The sequence below is a fragment of the Notechis scutatus genome, chromosome 3, assembly GCF_049901735.1.
Source record: "Notechis scutatus isolate UNSWTSFEM ecotype Mainland chromosome 3, rNotScu1.2, whole genome shotgun sequence".
Classification (NCBI taxonomy): domain Eukaryota; kingdom Metazoa; phylum Chordata; class Lepidosauria; order Squamata; family Elapidae; genus Notechis; species Notechis scutatus.
The window spans coordinates 116956120-116977268 of NC_142011.1; the positions used below are offsets into that span (position 1 = coordinate 116956120).

Genomic DNA, 21149 nt, shown 5'->3' on the forward strand with positions numbered 1-21149 from the left:
ACCTAGAGGTACTTGCATAATACGCTATACTTAATTTAAATCTTAGCCTCTCACCTAAACTCAGCTTATTCTATTTATTTATAGTTTAGACTGTTGCGCCAATCTCTACAGAAATGAATTACTGTATTTTCTGGAGTATAAGATGCACTTTTCCACCCCCAAAAGTGGGTGGAAATGTCTGTGCATCTTATACAGTAAATGTCGCCGAAGCCTCACCCACCCACCAGCCCCCACCTTTGGCCTCTGCCTCTCAACAATTTGCCTCCTTGCAGCAAACAGCAAATAGCCTCAGCTTCAGCACAGCCTGATTAGCACAAGCAGCTGATTGTCGGTTGGATCAGCCTCCAGAAGATCAGCTGTTTCAGGCTACAGAGATTGCTATAGCCTATTGCCGCCTCCGTGCCCCCCATTTTCGGCCTCCCCATCCCATTTTTGGCCTCCACATGCGTCATTCTCAGTCTCCACATGCCCCATTTTCCTCCCATTCCGATCCCCGCTGCCTGGAATGGGCCGAAAATAGGGCGTGCAGCGAAGGCTGAAAATAGGGGGGGGGGGAGATTGCAGAGGTGGCAATAGGCTATGGAAGGGTAGGGATACTTGGCTTTTTTATCACTTAGGGACTTCAACTCCCAGAATTCCTGAGTGAGCCATAAAAGGTTCCCCATTCCTGGCCTCCTGGTTTTTCCGTTGTGGGGGAAATCAATTTTTGACTGGAATGGGACTGTTTAACATACAAATGTAGGACCTACTCTTTATGAATATAAAGAATATACATATAATACATGTAAAGAATAGGTTCTACATTTGTATACCCTGTTTCTCCAACATGGCCTCCCAACAGGGAAGTCCCAGCATGTTTTATAGGCATGAAATGAAACTAGCCCTCCCCAAATTAAGGCCTATTAAAACATGCGAAATGGGGAATGGTGGGGGGCTTGCCATTAGGAAGTACTTTGTTGCACACCCAGATATGGTGCTGCCTGCATTGGACTTAACATGAATATGCCCACCAATGCCGAGGTTAACATCCAAGCCATCGCTGCCCGCCCGCCTCGAAGATGCAAGGGGGGAACTAAGTCACCTCGAAAAGCACGGCCTAGCCATTTTTTCGGGGCTCAAAAAAATAAGACCCGCCTTATTATATGAGAAACACGGTATTAAACAGTCCCATTCTACTCAAAAATTGATTTCCCCCACAATGGAAAAACCAGTAGGCCAGGGATGGGGAACCTTTTATGGCTCACTTAGGAATTCTGGGAGTTGAAGTCCATAAGTGATAAAAGAGCCAAATTTCCCTACCCCTGGGCTACGGCAATCCCTGTAGCCTGAAACAGCTGATTGTTGGGAGGCCGATCTAGCCAACAATCAGCCACTTGTGCTAATCAGGCTGTGCTGAAAATGAAAATGAAACAGGGTGTTTGCTGTTTGCTGCAAGGACGCAAGTTGCTGGGAGGCAGAGGTAAATATTTTTTTTCTTGTTTTCCTCCCCAAAAGCTAGATGTGTCTTATACTTTGGAGCATCTTATACTCCGAAAAATACAGTATTTCAGAAGGCAAGTTGCTTCAGAAATTAGTTTAAGCATGTTGTACAAAAATTGCCAATAGGTCTGTTGATGTCTTGATTCTAGGGGAAGAATGATTGGGATCACAGAATATTGAAATGGAAGATAGAACATATGATGTGAAAAATATAGAAAGGTTGGATGAAGAGATGAACTTTGGATAACACTTGCCCCAAAATAAGGCTATAACAAACCTTAGTGGCTGAAGAAAAGAAAAACAATATTGCATGTTTAGGAGAAGAACTGTTGGAATTGGAATTTCAAGTGATGGGAAATCACTTTAAAGTGGGCGACCAATAGGACTTTATTTAACCATTTATAATTGTTAGGAACAAATATGCACTGAGATACATGGTGGATCAGATGGAATGAAAACAAAATTCATGCAAAGCAACATTAGTAACTTGAGATCAGAAACTGAGTCTGAATAGATAGTGGCTGCTTAGAATCACTGATCTTTTCAGATGGATACTCATCTAGCTTGCTAGCTTGACAATAGGAGAAAAGTGAGATGGTGAGAAGCATCTTGAGAAGTTTAAGAATAAAATATTATCTACAGCTCTGATTGCAGAAGCAGAGGGAGCTTTTGGAGAGTAGCTGAGAATGCAGCTTCATTTAGCCAATTTTCCTACTTCGGACAATAAGCCAATAATGCAAGCATAATCATTAATAATGAAAAAGAAAGGATTTTTATCACAAGAGGGAAGCACAATAATATTACAGATAATTTTTGCTACAGTGAAAGCAGAAGTATCTTTAAAAATACTTCTACATTAAAACTGCTGCTTGGGAGACAGAAATTTCCATGGGGAGATTATCTCTAGTGGCAATTATTTCAATAAGAACAGGAGAGAAAATCTCTTCAGAGATTTGTATCTCTGTGTCTGTGTGTGGGCATGAGAAAGTGAGCAAGTGAGAAAGAGGTAATTGTTGGCTGTAGGGCCAAATTATGGAATGAATCCTTGTGGGGAAATGTAGCTGCATGTCCTCAAATAATCAAATAGCTGTCAAGCTGACCAACATGTTTTGAAAACTACTACCAACATGCTAACATGCTAGTTTTGTGGATTTTAGTTCTGCGTTTAGCACAATTCTTCCATATACAGGTGAAACTCGAAAAATTAGAATATCGTGCAAAAATTCATTTATTTCAGAAATGCAACTTAAAAGGGGAACCTAATATATGAGATAGACTCATTACATGCAAAGCAAGATAGTTCAAGCCATGATTTGTCATAATTGTGATGATGATGGCTTACAGCTCATGAAAACCCCAAATCCACAATCTCAGAAAATTAGAATATTACATGCAATCAATAAAACAAGGATTGTACATAGAACAATATTGGACCTCTGAAAAGTATAAGCATGCATTAGTACTTGGTTTGGGCCCCTTTTGCAGCAATTACTGCCTCAATGTGGCTTGGCATTGAAGCTATCAGCCTGTGGCACTGCTGAGGTGTTATGGAAGACCAGGATGCTTCAATAGCGGCCTTCAGCTCTTCTGCATTGTTTGGTCTCATGTCTCTCATCTTTCTCTTGGCAATGCCCCATAGATTCTCTATGGGGTTCAGGTCAGGTGAGTTTGCTGGCCAATCAAGCACAGTAATCCCACGGTCATTGAACCAGGTTTTGGTGCTTTTGGCAGTGTGGGCAGGTGCCAAGTCCTGCTGGAAAATGAAGTCAGCATCCCCATAAAGCTCGTCTGCAGAAGGAAGCATGAAGTGCTCCAAAATCTCCTGGTACATGGCTGCGTTGACCCTGGACTTAATGAAGCACAGTGGGCCAACACCAGCAGATGACATGGCTCCCCAAATCAACACAGACTGTGGAAACTTCACACTGGACTTCAAGCATCTTGCAGTGTGTGCCTCTCCATTCTTCCTCCAGACTCTGGGACCTTGGTTTCCAAATGAGATGAAAAAGTTGCTCTCATCAGAAAAGAGGACTTTGGACCACTGAGCAACAGACCAGTTCTGTTTTTCTTTAGCCCAGGTTCTGATGTTGTTTGTTGTTCAGGAGCGGCTTGACAAGTGAAATATGACATTTGAAGCCCATGTCCAGGATCCGTCTGTTTGTGGTGGCTCTTGATGCACTGACTCCAGCCTCAGTCTACTCCTTGTGAAAGTCCCCAACACTTTTGAATGGCCTTTTCCTGACAATCCTCTCCAGGCTGCAGTCATCCCTGCTGCTTGTGCACCTTTTTCTTCCACTTTTCCCTTCCACATAACTTTCTATCAATGTGCTTTGATACAGCACTTTGGGAACATCCAACTTCGTTTGCAATTACCTTTTGAGGCTTTCCCTCCTTATGGAGGGTGTCAATGATGTTTTTCTGCACAACTGTCAGGTCAGCAGTCTTTCCCATGATTATGATTCCTACTGAACCAGACTGAGAGACCATTTAATGGCTCAGGAACCCTTTGCAGGTGTTATAGCTTAATTAGCTGATTAGAGTGGGACACTTTGAGCCTAGAATATTGAACCTTTTCACAATATTCTAATTTTCTGAGATTGTGGATTTGGGGTTTTCATGAGCTGTCAGCCATAGTCATCTAAATTATGACACATCACAGCTTGAACTATCTTGCTTTGCATGTAATGAGTCTATCTCATATATTAGGTTCACCTTTTAAGTTGCATTACTGAAATAAATGAACTTTTGCACGATATTCTAATTTTTCGAGTTTCACCTGGAGATTAGTGTCTAAACTTCTGGACCTTGGGCTTTCTAATTCAATCTGCCTTTGGATTATGGATTTCCTGTCTGGCCGCTCACAGAGGGTCAGATTAGGTAATCATACCTCTTCAGCCCTTATTCTTAACACTGGTACACCACAGGGTTGCGTGTTGAGTCCCTTACTCTATACTCTTTATGTGCATGACTGCATTCCCACTCACGTTAGTAATACTATTGCTAAATTTGCAGATGATACAACAGTGGTGGGACTTATCTCTGGGGGGGATGAGTCTGCCTACCGAGATGAGGTAGACCGGTTGCTTTCGTGGTGTGGAGACAATAACTTGGTCCTCAACACCAATAAGACCAAGGAGCTTATAGTGGATTATAGAAGGAACAGATCAGACATCCAGCCCTTGCTTATCAATGGAAACTGAGTGGAACAAGTGGCCAGTTTTAAGTTTCTGGGTGTTACCCTAAAGGAGGACCTGACCTGGGGTGCCCACATTGCAGCCCTGATCAAAAGGGCCCAGCAGAGATTATACTACCTGAGGCTTCTCAGAAAACAACAACTGAATGAGAAACTGCTGGTGACCTTCTACCGCTGCACCATAGAGAGCATTTTAACATACTACACCTCTGTATGGTTTGCCAATTGCACAGTGGCAGATAAGAAAGCACTCCAGATGGTTAATGTCATTGCACAAAAGATCATTGGTTGCCCTCTCCCCTCTTTGGAAGAGCTTTATAGCTCCCGCTGTCTTAAGAAAGTTCAAAACATTCTCAAAGATCCATCTCATCCTGGGAACCCTTTTTTTTTAACTATTACCATCTGGCAGATGGTACAGAATAATAAAAACAAGGACAAATAGGCTGAAAAACAGCTTCTATCCCAGGGCAGTAGCTCCTTTGAATTCTGCTGTATAGGTGCAGTGTTGGTATGGTGTCAGGGGTTTCCGGTTCAATGTGTGGAGGGGGAAGGATGTGTGTTTGTGTTTATTTTCATGGTCATGGTCATGATGTGCACTGAAGATGGTGTTTGATTTCGTTGTACGTGGTGCAATGACAATAAAGTAAACTAAACTAAATACACAGGTGCTGAATATTCAATGTTGCAGTTGAAAATTGAGAACAAGTAATACTAGTCAGTGGTTGTTGTTTTTTAACATTAGAGAGATACTAAAGGGTTCAATGGTTTCTTAAATCTTACAAAAGCTTAAGGAACTCATTTGATCCCTTTGGAAATTAAGCCCTATTTTTCATGGAATGTTTCCCATTAAGGGCAAAATGAAGGCTTTGAATCTCTGCAAAATATGGCACAGATTTTGCCCCTTCTTCCCCTTAAAAAGGATAAAAAGTCATACCTGGAAACATCAGCTTCTCCAATTCCAGAGATAGCCCCAGTTCTGTTCCCATCTGTTTTCTGGTAGGCCTAAGACTATATTTGTACCTTAGTGGATGTCAGTCAAGCTCCAGTTACCTTGACATTTTAATATATATTAATTTACTTCTGTGAGAAAGAGAAAAGAAAGAAGTTATTTGTGATAACATTGTTCCCTAAAATAGATCCAAACCTAGAACTTGTCTTCTGTTTAAGGGATAACTTCTTGCCACATTGCCAGAGTTTCTGTTTATTCTTAGTAATTAGAATTGTCATTATATTATTCAAAATGTGCAGAGAAATGAGGCTAGTCAGATGGAGCAATTCAGGTCACCCTGAATTTTGCTATTCATATCCTTTTGTCCAATTTGGGCCATGACCAATTCAGACAATGTGCTGATGACATTTGATCCATGATGAAGCTAGTATTGCCGCCTTCCAGTAGGTTTTAACTGTCTGGAAGGACCATCCCTGTAAATTGTAAATTCTCCTAAACCTAATTTTGTTTCTGAAGGCTTAGATGAAGTTATACCTTAAATCAGTTATAGCAATTCTTTTTCACTTTATCCCTTTCCCCTTGGTCTGATAATAGCTCCCTGAAATTTCAATAACAATCTGTGCAATCCTTCTCTTTAAAAACTTTGCAATTAAAAATTATAAGGATAGATTCAGAGATACCCATTGTGTCAACACATTTCACAAATTTGCTAATAATTTTTTTGGGGGGAAATGTTAAAAGGGATTAACAGCTATTCCGAAACCCAGGTTTTCCATAATACAATCAATGGCTGGAGGCTCAGGGGCTGCAGTTTTGCCTTCCAACTTTCTTTAGTACTTCAGTAAGTCATCTAGTTATATAGTTATGTGAGTGAAAGGAAAAGACCATTTGGGGAAGACAATTAAGAAGAGTGGAATCAGAGCAGGGTTTCTGCTTGTATTTCATTCTTAATTCTGAAGGAAAAGAATAAAATAAAAACCCAACAACTGAAATTCAGTAATATTGTCATCAAAATTCACAGCAGCATTTTGGAATGGGATACTGCATGTAACCTGTGGCACATCAAATCATAATAGGTAAAGAAATAAGAGATGGAGCCTAATCAATGGTGGGATTCAAATTTTTTAACAACTGGTTCTGTGGGCATGGCTTGATTGGTGGGCATGGCCAGGTAGTTGTGTCACCTGAGATGGGTGTGGCTAGGGGGCCATGTGACTGGATGGGCGTGGCCATGCTTAAGCAAGTGTTCTAATTTATGATTGACCTCCCCAAAACTACTTGAACTGTTTTTGGAGTTTTGACAGCCATGTACACACACACACACACACACGCACACACACACACACTTATGACCAATTACAACATCCAGCACAGTCAATGTGACTGAGGTTTCCTATGTTTTTTGGCAGTTTCCAACAATTCCTTCTGGTTTCCAGTTAAAAATGCCCATTGGGGAAAATGAACTTGTTTAACAAATTTAAGCAAACTCTCTTGTTTTGGAGACTTTAGAATCAGAAGGTACCTTGGAGGTCTTATAGTTCAACCTTCTGCTCAAGGCAAAAGACCTCATACATACACAAATTCTCAGACATCCTTGGATTCCCGGATTTGGCTGCAAGAACTGCAGGCAGCCTTCCCCACCACACACTTCCTCCTTCTGGTAATGTTGAGTTGGCCACACCCAGCCAGTCACATGACTACCAAGCCACGGCCACCAACTAAGCCATGCCCACAGAACCAATTGTTAAAAAATTTGAATCCCACCCTGACCACTGGTATGTGGGTGTATGCATATTTTTTTTTTATTGTGTTTATGTAGTGTACATCGGAGGTGGTGACCCTTTGAGAGCTGTATGCAACGAAATTTATTTTTAATGTATGCTGATTGGTGTACATTTAAAGTGACAATAAAGTTATTCTAAGTTCTCTAAGTTCATGGTGGTAGCCTAGGCAGATAGAGAAGCAGAAGTTTCCCATGTGACGAATGACCAGTATCAATAACTGCCTGCAAAGCTGAAGCTTCCAGATATTCTTTAAAGGACAACATTAAGTTACAACATCTGAGGTGCCTATGCAAAAAGTAATGATCTCCTTAGTTTTAGAAAGTGATTTTTAGCAATAGCAATATCTACAACTGAGTACTTGGTAATCCATCTCTTACGTAAGTTTTTCTGTTCTATATAATATTAGCAATCTGAATTGGTCTCTCCACATGTCACCTTTAGTGAAGCATGCAAACCAGCACCTGCATTTCCTGTGTTGGATTATCTTTCTCCTTCTGTCCTAAACCACTTTTTATAGCACAAAAGAAAGATAGCATTTTTGCAAACTGCATCACTGTTTGGTTTGGTGGTAGCCTCAGATACAGAGAGTGGTAAGGACAGCCGAGAAGATTATAGAAAGTGTGCTTCCCATTATTCAGGATGCTGCTTATAAGCACTATGTGCTTAGAACTTAAAGCATTGTTAGAGACCCCACACACCCACTTTATGGTCTGTTTCTGTTGCTCCTTTCTGGGAGGAGATTTTGAAATAATTCTAGCAGAACTACCAGATTCTGTAACAGCTTTGTTCCCTATGCCATCGATCTGGTAAACTTACAATATTTTTTTCTCACCATGTATATGTATACATCCAAAGTAGACTGTGTTGTTTCTCTGTATCATAGAATATATGTGGATATGTGGCAGTGGTCGGATTAAAAAAAAAATTACTACCAATTTTATGGGCGTGGCTGGGGTGTATTCAACCAGTGTAACAACCAGTTCAACCACACGCGCAGAGGGTTTGCTACTGACCTTCTCCTGCAATCCTGCAATCTCCTTGTGTCTTAAACAGCTGATGCGCAGCAATCCGCTGTGCCGCACGAAGCAGCTGACTTGAAAACCAGGAAATAAAGGTCAGAATGGAATGTGAGTGGGCGAGCCCAGCAGCTGATCATCGGAATGAACCGATTTGCTCACAGATTGATCCTTGGGACTACCGGTTCGGCCGAACCAGTAGAATACCACCACTGGCAGGGGTGGGATTCTACCGGTTTGCACCTGTTTGCTAGAACTGGTTGTTAACATTCTAAGCAGTTCGGAGAACCGGTTGTTAGAAGAAATAACTGGCCTAATCCTGTAAGGAAGGCACGTAGGAAACAATTTGGTGTTGCTTACAGAAACTGCCTCTCCGTTAACCCTTATTATATTCTTGGCAGGACTAGACTTCCTGTCTTGGAACGTCTCTGGAGTTTTTTCCCCCTCCTTTGCTGGTACTTTGCTTGTGTGAAGTGACCATTCAAAGTTACAATGGCACTGAAAAAAGTTTTCACACTTACGACTGTTGCAGCATCCCCACAGTCACGAGAGGCCAGGTGAGGAGAAGCGTGCCTCGATGTGAGTAATGTTGAGTTGGCCACACCCAGCCAGTCACATGACTACCAAGCCACGGCCACCAACTAAGCCATGCCCACAGAACCAATTGTTAAAAAATTTGAATCCCACCCCTGACCACTGGTATGTGGGTGTATGCATATTTTTTTATTGTGTTTATGTAGTGTACATCGGAGGTGGTGACCCTTTGAGAGCTGTATGCAACGAAATTTATTTTTAATGTATGCTGATTGGTGTACATTTAAAGTGACAATAAAGTTATTCTAAGTTCTCTAAGTTCATGGTGGTAGCCTAGGCAGATAGAGAAGCAGAAGTTTCCCATGTGACGAATGACCAGTATCAATAACTGCCTGCAAAGCTGAAGCTTCCAGATATTCTTTAAAGGACAACATTAAGTTACAACATCTGAGGTGCCTATGCAAAAAAGTAATGATCTCCTTAGTTTTAGAAAGTGATTTTTAGCAATAGCAATATCTACAACTGAGTACTTGGTAATCCATCTCTTACGTAAGTTTTTTTCTGTTCTATATAATATTTTTAGAGCATACCTTCATGGTGAACTGCTTCTGCTGTAACATTATTTATTACAGGTCATGCTGCCACATTTCTGTCGTTTAGATCAGGACTTTGTGGCCACTGTGCAATACTGTTTTGTTATTTCACATATATATTTTTAGATGTGTTTCTGTTTGGCATCATTGTCTGTCTGCATTGTCTTGAACCACTTGTGCTGATGGACATATAGCTTGATATTCTCCTCAAAACTTCTATAGTACAAAGCAGAATTTATGTTTGGTTCAGTGATGTAAAATTGTCCTATCAGCTCAAGAAGTATTTGGCTCTTACTGTAGAGCACAGGATTTGGTTTCTGCCACACATATGAACATTCCTGTAGTCTAGAGGTGGTATTCAGCAGGTTCTGACCAGTTCTGGAAAACCAGTAGCGGAAATTTTGAGTAGTTCAGAGAACCGGCAAATACTACCTCTGACTGGAGATTTTATAGTATCCTTCCCCTGCCATGCCCACCAAGCCACGCCCACAGAACCAGTAGTAAAAAATTTTTGAATCCCAACACTGCTGTAGTCCCAAAAGTTTCTATGCTTCCATTTCTCCATATGTACTCCAAAAATCTGATGGATTATCTGTGTATTTTGTGTGAAACTAGAGATGAATATATTAATATATTTTTTAGTGAATGGCTTCCAACTTGCTACTTTCCTAGGACTCATATTTTACTCAGTGCATTCCCAATGGAGTCATGAACACTGTGCTTATACAATGTGAAAGAGGCTTCTAAATCTTTGGGTGGTATTCTGGACATTTTAGTAACTTATTGGATGATTTTATGCTGCACTGATAGAGTGACTTGGCAGGATGGTCACTTGTGGATCATTATATACTATAATCTCAAATATTCTCCATTTTAAAATTATGTTTCTGTTGATCAGTGAAGTCTAAGAATTTTGGGAATGGTTTTATAACCTTTTTAGATACTACCCTGTTTCTCCAACAATACGGCCTCCCCCAATAGGAAGTCCCAGCATGTTTTATAGGCATGAAATGAAATTAACCCCCTCCCCCCCAAATTAAGGCCTATATTAAAACATGCGAAATGGGGGGGAAAGGGGGGGGGAGCTTCCCGTTAGGAAGTACTTTTGTTGCACACCCAGATATGGTCAACATCCAAGCCATCGCCGCCCGCCCACCCGAAGATGCAAGGGGGGGAATTAAGTCACCTCCGAAAAGATGGCCTAGCCATTTTTTCGGGCTCAAAAAAAAAAAAAAGATCCGGCCTTATTATATGAGAAACACGGTAGCATATATTATATCTTAATGAGATAAATCATTTTGTAATGTGACACCCTAAACACATGTATCATATTCTTTGACATCTCTGATCCATTTTCCACTAATATAGTTGCTTCAAGAATACATATTTTAGCCATGAGTTGAATTACTAAATAAAATGGACGACTAAGCCTACAAAAGTGTTTTTCAGAAATCACTCATTAAATTATAACTTTAATGAAAGATATTGAAATAACTCAGTATCCTTTAAAATTACTGGATTGTTATACAGGTAATCCCCAAGTTACGAGCGTTCCCTTAGCGAACATTCAAAGTTGTGCAATAAGCACCCCTAGCATTTGCAAACAAGGCCCGAAACTACGAATCTTGCAGCACCATGGCAAGTGATCTCCCTTACAAACAACTGCAGAGGCTCTGCAACATTCGTCCTGAATGTTGCCGGCCAAGATAGAGCTTTCAAGGAGTGGATCTGCCCTTCCAATGTTCCATTCGGGCTCCTAGAGACCTATCCCTCAGAAACTCTGTTTGAGCCTCATGCTCCTCACAATTGCTTTCCTCATCCACCCAACCTTCCATGCCAAGTCACTTATCTTGTGAAGACCTAGCAATCTCCTCTCCAGCTTCTCAGCTGCATGCACCCAACTGCAGGTCCGTTTGGGTCTCTTCAGGCCTCGCCCAGCATGTTGCCGGTCAAAAGGGAGCAACAGAGGGGCACAGGCAACTGAGAGGCTGGAGAGGAGACTGCTTGCTAGATCTTTACAAGGTAAGTGAGCAGCGCAGCAGGTTGGGTGGAGGGAAAGCAAAAGACCATGAGGTTTTCAGTGTGTCAGGGAGGCCTTGGGTGGTCTTTGGCAGGTGGCCTGTTCCATCACTAGCCCCCTCCCATAGCCTTCCCCACCCTGAAATATCTTATGTGCATTTACGAGCCTCACATTCAATTAGCGAATGCGTGGGCGAAAGGAGGGAGTGATCCGTTCAAAATATGATATTCACTCACACAAATTGTCAGGTTACGAATGGAATGGGAAGGCTCCATTACATTTGTAACTTGAGGACTACCTATACATGCTTGCATTATTATATTAGTAGTAGTTTTAAACATGAAACAACTGAACAAGCAGAACTTGCTGGAATTTAACTTGGTGAGATTTATGTAGCCTTTTCATATTAGTATTATATTGGAGAAGCATACTCTATTGTTTTCCACAACTGTCATTTATCTTATTTTTATCTTTGTGAGGGTAGAAAATCTCACCTTGCACAGGTTTAAGATGCTGAAAATTGCCCACAATCTATCAGATGTTTGTTTGCAATCTGAGCCCATTCATTTTTCACCTGTATCCTGATTTTTTTAAAGTGCCTCTTCCATATACTTTAATTTCAAATTGTGATGATTTCTTATGTTCATTTTTCCTATTCTGTGAAACATGCTGGGATTTGTTTGATATTGCTTCAGTAAAAATGGTATCTTCACCAGTCAGTTTTCAATGGATATGTTTAGAAAATAGCACTGAGTTTTCTTTTCCAGAATTTGAAGATGCTTGCAGTTAGTGATGTGACCTCATTATTGTTTGTTATAGCAACATTTGGGAACATGTCCCTATTGCCCTTCTTTATTTTCACAGTCCAGAAGCTTCTCTCAAAGCATTAATTTGTCTAACTTAAGTGACCTACTTTTAATGTAGCTTATCATTTCCATGACTTTATCTAGAATTTTCAATTCATGGCTAATTGTCTTTGTAATTAACACTTTTTCAATGTGTTGCTATGCAGTAATCCCTTCATTGACCCAGCCATTGAAGTAATGCCATCTGTACACATTCCTATACATTGTTCCCAAGAGAAGTTAATAGATTCTATGGTAATGTAGACATGTTTATTATGCTCACACACTTCTGCTCAGCAATTTTAGTTCTATTACCTTGACCCTTTGAGGAAAGATGGAAAGACCATGACTTTGACAAACCCACTGTGGCAGGCGATTTAAATTTTCGTAGGTCTCTTTAGAGAGAAAATCTATTTATTTTATATAGCCACCCATCTATAACCTGGTTAAAGGAAGGGACTAGGAATGTGCCCACCCTATCTGTCCTGAGGGAAAGGTGGACCTGCAGAAAATTGCTGCATTCACTCACCGTTGGATATCAGTCAGGCACAAGCAGACAAGGCAAATGAGATGTCAGCTAGGGTTTCTTGAGCTTCCAGAACCTAAGGAAGTTGATTCGAAACATTGTAATATAAGTTCTTCCATCTGTGTACTGGATCGCTGTTGGATTTACGAAGAGTTGCCTTTGAAGATCTCAGGAGCTATAATGATACAGAACATTGGGAGCTTCATGACTGGAGGTTTCAAGAAGACACTGGACTGCCATCTGTCAGAAATGGTGTAGGGTCTGCTGCTTGGGTCAGTGGGGGTTGGACTAGATCAGAGATGGGTTGGTGCCATTTCGCGCCAGTTCAGAGAAGCTGGTAGTTAAGATTATGTGCAGTTCAGTGAACCGGCAAATCCCACCACTGGCTGGCACCACCCCTGCTCATTTTTCAAACTGGTTTTGGGCCATTTTTGGGCCATTTTTCAGGCCATTTCAGGCCAGTTTTTGGCCCCAAAATGCCTGAAAACAGCCCGAAAAATGGCCTGAATCCTTAAAAATGCCCCCCAAATAGCCTGGGTTTTGGCCATTTTTCAGCCCAAAAAACAGCGTGAAAATGACCTGAAAAACAGCCAGAAAACAGGCTGAAAAACAGGTGGGGGTGGGGCCAGCTAGTGGTGGGATTAGCCTCAACTGGCTGAATCCTACCCCTGCCTTTGAAGTGAGTGGCTGGGAGGTGGGGCTGGGTGTGATGAGTGACGTTACCCACCCAGTCACATGACCAACCGGCCATACCTACCCAGCCAGAGAACCGGTTGTTAAGTTATTCCAGTCTCACCACTGCACTGGATGACCTACAAGATCCCTTCCAACTCTGTTAATGTTAAAAAATATAGCAACCAGGCTGCAGGTCTGTAGGTTTTGAATTTTTTTTGTGGTTTTTATGCACAGGGTCCTTGACACCTGAAAATAATTTGAAAGGTTCTTCCAGAATTAAATTTGAGAAAGGCTGATTGTAGTAAAGTAATAAATTTTGGTATAGGTTGTTGAGGTAATTCCCCGTTAGGAGAAAGAGTGCATACAGGGAGACGTAGTGAGAGTAGGGAAGAATAACACACACACAGCACACAGATATACTGTACAGTAAATGTAGGTTTTTACTTCCAATAAACGTTTAAGCACAGTCCAAGATAAGCAGTCCAAGTCATTCACAGGTAAAGCAGTCGGTGTTCAGTTCAGGGATAATCCAAATATCAAAGTCCAGAATCAAAAAACAGTTCAGTAACAGACTTACATCAACAATCAGTAACAGTCATTAGGAGGAACGGCAACTCTCTCCAACAGAAGGAAACAGAGATTCACTCACTTCACTGAGGCTAAACAACCCAGGTTTCTGGCTCCATCTTATGGCCGTTTGAGAAACCAGACCCAATTACAGTTTAGCATTCCCTTAAAGACATAGTATTAAAATGTCTATCCTAGTTTATATATTTCCAACCCAAATAACTGTTAGGTGACTTAGATTCCTAACATTGGTTATTCATGATTATCACTAAAATATATATATATAATTTCTTTTTTTCTTTCTTTGCACTTTTTCACTTTTTACTTTTCTTTTTCAAAAGTCATAGTTTTTATTTTAAAAGAATATTTAATAAAAATTATGTATGGAAAACATATATTATCAGCATACAATAATAGTTTGATTCTATCTACTGTTATGTCACAAATACCCTTCAACTGGATCATGAAGTTGGCCAATGATTTCAATATCAAACTAAAAATAAGGATTGTAAAAGTCATCTTGGAAAAATTCCATATCTATTTTGATAGATGAGGTATAATTTTATTTTTAATTACCATGAAAGAGGATTTGAGTGTCTCATTTCAATCCAATTAATGAAAAAAATCCACTAGATTTGGCCAGCACTTGCTCCAAAAATTTCCATTCTACTATATCAAAAGCCTCTCTCCCAGCCAACAAAACCAACATTGCTGATTTCAGCTTTTCTGCAGAATATCAGTTAGCAACCCAATTTTATCACAGGGTTGTCAACCTTTTATAAAATCAAATTTACATGGTGGCTCATTAAAGATAGTGTATGTGCTATTGTTATACTTTTTTCATCCATGTTTATCAAGTAACCAGTATTATAACTTGCATCTTTACCAGTCTTCAAAATTACAGTAATCCAAGTCTAATGAAAGAAAATTAGAAAAAAAATATTCAAAAGCTTCATTATAAACCTCCAATAACAGGGGTGGGCAAACCACGCCCGCGGGCCACATCCGGCCCGTTGGTCATTTTAATACGACCCGCCTCTGAAAAAAATCGGGGCCAGCCAAAAGAGACCCCACGCCGCGCAAAAATCGCACACACAACACTTCTCGGCTGGTCTCTCCTCCTCGACCATACAGAACAAGCAGGCAGAGAAGGAGGAGACCAGCCGGCTGGTTGGGGGAAGCTTGCCGAAAGAGGCAGCTACTAATCTCCGGCTTTGCTCCGCTTCTCAATGGTCCGGCACCACCCTGTTCTATGAGCCAGCTTCTCGGACTTGCTGGGCCTGACACATAGAACAGGGCGGCGCCGGATGTTGGAGAAGCAGAGCAGAGCGGAGATCATTAGCCACCTCTTTCGCAGCGCTGAGAAGCCTCCCCAACTGGCCAGCTGCTCTCCTCCTTCTCTGCCTCCTTCTCTGCCTCTCTCCTCTTGCTCGCCAGTTGCCCCTGAGCTGGTGCGGTACTTTACTTGGGCAGCCAGGCGCCCGCAGCAGTGCCCGCAGCAGCAACAGGCAGTTCCGCCCGGCCCGCTCAGGTGTTTGGCTGGGGCTGTCAGGAGTTAAAAATCTTGTGCTGACCCGGCCCGTCTGTCAAATTTTAAAAGTCAATGAGGCCCCCGAGTCAAAAAGTTTGCCCACCCCTGTCCAATAATAATATGGCTCCAAACAATATATGCCTTATTTTACTCAATAGGAAAGCAAATAGGATCAGGAATGTTATATATTTTACATCAACTATTATTTCCAGGATAAATAATTACTCTCCCAAGGAGATCTGCAACCATTAGTGAAGCTCTGACTAGTTGCAATTGAACTTTTTAGCTCTTTATTATATAAGTCAACACTACTCCTTTATAGATGATTCTGCTGTATATTACATCATTATACTATGTCTTTAGGCACAATATTAATTTTAAACATGTCTACTTATAGACATGTTAAAGATAAAATTATTTTATTTTATATTTCATGTTAGCCATTTTTGTTATTTTGTTATAAAATTTATAATTTTACTTAAACTACAAAAATGTTCATTATATTCATTCTTGTTTTTAAAATTTTGAATGTTTAATTGCCTTGATATCATAATTTGTATTATGTAATTTTAGTCAATGTTATAGTATACATATTACATTACTATTTCAATGGGATAGCTATAATCCTATTTTTTAAATCTTTGTTTTGCTGTTTGATGACCAAAATAAGGATGTTTGACTATAAACATATTGGGCACACACAAAAAAATGCATATAACTTGTCAAACTTAGTCTTAACAAAGGTTCACATAATATCTGAAATGATTTATGTTTCTTTCCATAATAAGGTCCAAATGAAGTCCACTTTAGTACTATGGTATGGTGCTATGTGAAAATGATTTTATTTTAATTGCTTTAGTATTAGTTATTTTGAATGTTTTTGCTAGTTACAGCATCACAAGACTGCAGGCCAGCCAGGTAAACAAAGTGCACACCAACCAGATCTGGTTTGCAACAAGGGAGAGTTGCATGCACTAGGTCAGGGGTGTCAAACTTGATTTCATTGAGAGTCACATCAGGGTTGTGTTTGACCTCAGGGGGCTGGGGTGAGTGTGGCTAGGGTGGCCGTGGTCAGCTTGATGTCACTCACGTCAGGGGCACCTTTGGTGATCTGAGCACTCTGCCAGTGAAAATAGGCTCCAGATCTCCATTTTTGGTTGGGACAGCCTCCTGCAACCCTCTGCCAGAAAAAATGGAGCTCATGAGGACCGCACGAGCCCCTCCCAAGCTCCATTTTTTTCTGGCAAAGGCACCACAGGCCGGTCCTTTGCTGTTTTCAGGGTGGCTCCACGGACCAGATCTAAGCCCCCTGCAGGCCAGATCTGGCCCCTGGGCCCTGAGTTTGACACCTTTATACTAGGTCATGTACCCAGGGAGCTTGCCTCATCCTCTCTATCTGTTGGAGACTGGCCATTTTAAAACTTCTTCTTTAAATAAGTAGGATTATCAAAATGTCTTTACAGAGATAACCCAGCACAAAATGTTCTGGACAGATTGCAGTGATTTTAATTACTTAATTAAATGCATGATATTTAGAAGGAGCATTGCATTGGTGATGTAGAATAAATAAGTCTACATTCATGCTACAATAATTCCTGAAAAGAGTGCAGTTGTGATAGTTGTATTTTTAGTTTCTATTATTGTTATTATTGCATTGTTAGGGTACTTTAATAAATGAATATAGTGGGAAGGTTACTGAGTTTGATATCATGAAATGCCTGAACCACAGGCGTTGAGCGTTTGCTATGACCACGTTTTGGCTATTATTTGGTGGCTTGTAATGGGTTAAATTCTCCTGGGTACTAAACCATCCAATTGAGGTAAGAGATGTAGTAGCAATGGCGCATCTGATGACTAGGATTGCTTGGTTAGTGGCCCAGTTTTTTGTCTCTGTCCTGCTTATCCTCTCTCATGTAGAGACTTTCCTTTTAAGTCTTCGCTATTAGTGTTTGGCAGAGTAGACTGTCATTCTGAAAGACTGAATGACCTTCTTATTCCCCATTTTTTTTCCCTATGGAGATATGTTGTTTTATATTCCCATCTGGCCACAGAGAAGCCAGTACATTCCCAGAATGAACAGGCAGGCACATGAACAGTAAAAAAAAACAAAAAACTGCAGTGACTGTGGCTGAGCTCCTCTCCTCTTCCCTTCTTGTAGCCAAATGCTACCATTCAGATCAGCACAGGCTGTCGAATCAACAGCATGGCTGCCAACAGCAGCAGAGGTAAGAGAGGAATGTAGCGGCTGAGTTACTGAAAGCAGCATCAGAGCAAGAACTGAAGCGTCTTCTGAGAAAGCCTTGCAAGCATTTGTATAGTCTGTTTGCATCTCATGTAGATGCATATTTGTTTCTCTTATGCAAAGGGACAAGTAGGGAGATGGTGGAAGGAAAATGGAGGGATCTGCTGCTGAAAGGGAGAGAAACCAAAGCTGCTTGTGATGCCAAAGAAAAAATGCTCAATATGCAAAAGCATCTGCTCTCTCTTTTTTGACAATAATAGGTAGATGTGGGGAACAGAGGATAAACAAGGAATCTGCTCTTCATCACTGGCTTCATGTAATCATTACTGAAACTGAAGGTTCCGGAAAATCTAGCTATCAGGGCTTCAGCTATGATTTCCTAAGAGCCTGCAGAACTGAAGAAGGGTGATTAAACTGACTTTGTTTCTTTCTGTTTCTGTTCACAGCTGTCGCTCCAAAACTCAAGAAACTAAAGAGCCTAAATGTAGAAGTTGGAGCAAAGGTTTCTTTGAAATGTGAGGCAAGCGCTGGAAATCCCCAGCCATCCTACAAATGGTTCAAAGATGGCAAAGAAATTAAAAAGAGCAAAGATATCAGAATAAAATATGGGAATGGAAAGTAAGTAAAAACAGGTGCTTTTTCATCTTAAAATTGTAAAAAAAATATCATAGATAAACATTCTTAACTATTATTGGTATAATTGTCATAAACATGACTGAATGGTCAATTTCTAAGTAAAGTAATGTTTACAAAATAGTTATGGTTCTTGTTTGTGAGCAAGATGTATTCATAATATTTTCAGAGGGTTGATTAATTTCAATATTACAAAGTGCAGCACCAGGTGGGGGAAGGCTTTCTAAGGTAAAACATGTGTTACAAAATGGAAAATCCAACAATTTCGTTTTGTGGACTGTCTAGAGCAGAATAGTAGAGAATTCTGCGAGTTGACTTCCATACAGCTTAAAGTTGCTGAAGTTGGGAAGTACAAAGCAAGAAAGCTCAACTATTTTTGCTGTAATACATGGTTAAAAGTTTAATCATACATGGTTAAAAGAGACAGACAAGCTGCCAATTATTTAGGATTAGGAGTGATGGCATGCTCCTCCTCAGTTTGTCCTCTGGATAGACCATGTTCTCTACCTACCTTAAATTTTTGTGTGATGAAGGCAGAGCCAGATAGCATAAACTGGTTATCCATCTGGGTTTTGCACAGGCCTAGAAATCACTTAGATGATTAAGTGAAACAAGTAGTGTCTCTTAGAAAATGGGCCATTTTGCTTTCTGTTTTTTCTTTGAAGGGGTACTTTCTTGCAGCTCCGTTGAAGTGAAGTGTCATCTCCCTTTTTAATAGTATTTAATGATTACTATTTCTTGGCGCACAATGCCACAGAATTAAATTCATTATAAAGTTCTGATTGATACCAACTTGGACCATGAACATTGAATTCTCTATAATGCTGAACACCTGGCTTCTCAGATCAAGCCAGGCCATTGTAGTTGGTAAAAGTTAGCAAGAAAAATAAAGTCAGCAGGCTTCCCAGCACCATATGAGGCAGAGTACAGTAGAGTAGAGACAGTTCCATGGATGTTCATACATTGTGCAGGACTTGGCTTCATGCATTGCCGTCAATATTTTGACTGTAGCTCAAGTAAATTCACTGGGCAAATTTGGTGGGAAAGAATGGCACTGAATATACAGTAGTTCAAGATACTAGCTTTAACATGGCACAAAGTGAATTTGTGCTCCTAATGGGAAAACCTTGTTTTAGACTTTTTTTTTAAATGAACAGAATAGAAAGAAACCTGCAGAGATAGATAACAGACACCTCAGAAAGAATTAAAACATCCAGTTTCAGAAAAAAATATGTGGATAGTTAACCCCTTTGAACTTTTCTTTTTTCAAACAAATAAAATAAAGCTGTAATTGTATAATTTATTTCTGTATTGGATAAAAATTGTGTATATTTTAGGTAGATCTGAAATTGGCAATTTGTTTGAAAGAAATGTGAGTAGGATTTTGGATGGTTTTGGACAGAATTATAGGGCCTTTTCTACAGAGCATTATTTAAGCATATGTTCTGATTTGGATCTGGATCATAAAATCTCCCAGTGATTTCCTACAGTAATTTGGAATTAATGCATTGCTATTGATGCATGTTTTAGCATTTTTCTTGTAGGAAAAGGACTTCTTACAAGGAGAGTGACTGGAAAGCTTCTGAGGGACTGTCCTTTGTGATTAAAGGGTAAACTTCTTGTATACCTTTGCTGCCTGTTCTCCCCACCTGGCATTTTTTGGGGGAAATTTAAATATCTTTTTAGTATTTGTAATTTTGTAGTGCTCCAAAATGTCAGATTATTTCCAAGCTTCTTGTTCAGTTTAGATCCTCTGTATCTGCAGTTTTCACTCTTTTCCTTAGATGTAGGCCATGGCTTCACCATCAAAACTTTTGTAGACCATCATATAAGTGAGGGGTGGCTAATAGGCTACCCACAGACACCATGATTGCTCCAGAAAATATATTCAGGACCTTCCAAATTATTATTTTTTAATCAAGGCTAATATGATATTTCCAAACTTTGTAAATAATCTTAAATCTTAGAAAGAAAAACTGAAATTTTGTGAGATTTGGTTGTTTACTAAAATTTCATCTATTTTTACGTCCATCTACAAAGAGGTACAGTTAGTGCAGTGGTTATAACTGAGGAAGGATTCATGGGAAATATGTATTATCTATACTGATTTGAGTTCTGTGAACCAAAGCTGAAATGCAAATCAAATAGATGCCATTCGTGTTCAGCATTGGGATTTTTATTTCTTCATTTGGTTATGAAGATTATATTTGGTTATGGGCAAAAAAGATTTGTCTAATTGTTTATATCAATAATATTAAAGTGAAAAGCTAGTAAAATCTAGGAACACTAGAAACTTTAAGTTTCTAGCTCTTTAGTGATGGTAAAACTTTTCTACACAAATTTAAAAATTTCCATACTGAAATGCTATTTAACTTATTTTAATTTCCAAGGGGGGAAAAGTGATACATTTATAAACAGCTGTAGAAATATTAATATTGTATCCTTAAAAGAGATTATTTTCACTCATTAGCTAATCAGAGTTCAATTATTGTATTTCTTCTGCCTTCCTCTTTTCTCCTGCTCCAAATCAACATAAGTATTTGATTGCCCCCAAAGCTCTTA

The 21149-nt window shown here is 40.0% G+C and overlaps 1 protein-coding gene across 1 annotated transcript in view; it reads left to right on the plus strand.

Annotated features, from left to right (window-relative positions):
- Positions 1-21149, plus strand: part of NRG2 (neuregulin 2) — a 192346-nt gene that overhangs the window by 106570 nt on the left and 64627 nt on the right. The window contains exon 3 of the mRNA XM_087961040.1: positions 18401-18572. Within this exon, the coding sequence (XP_087817166.1) occupies positions 18401-18572 (172 nt within the window). The remainder of the gene's footprint in view (positions 1-18400; positions 18573-21149) is intronic.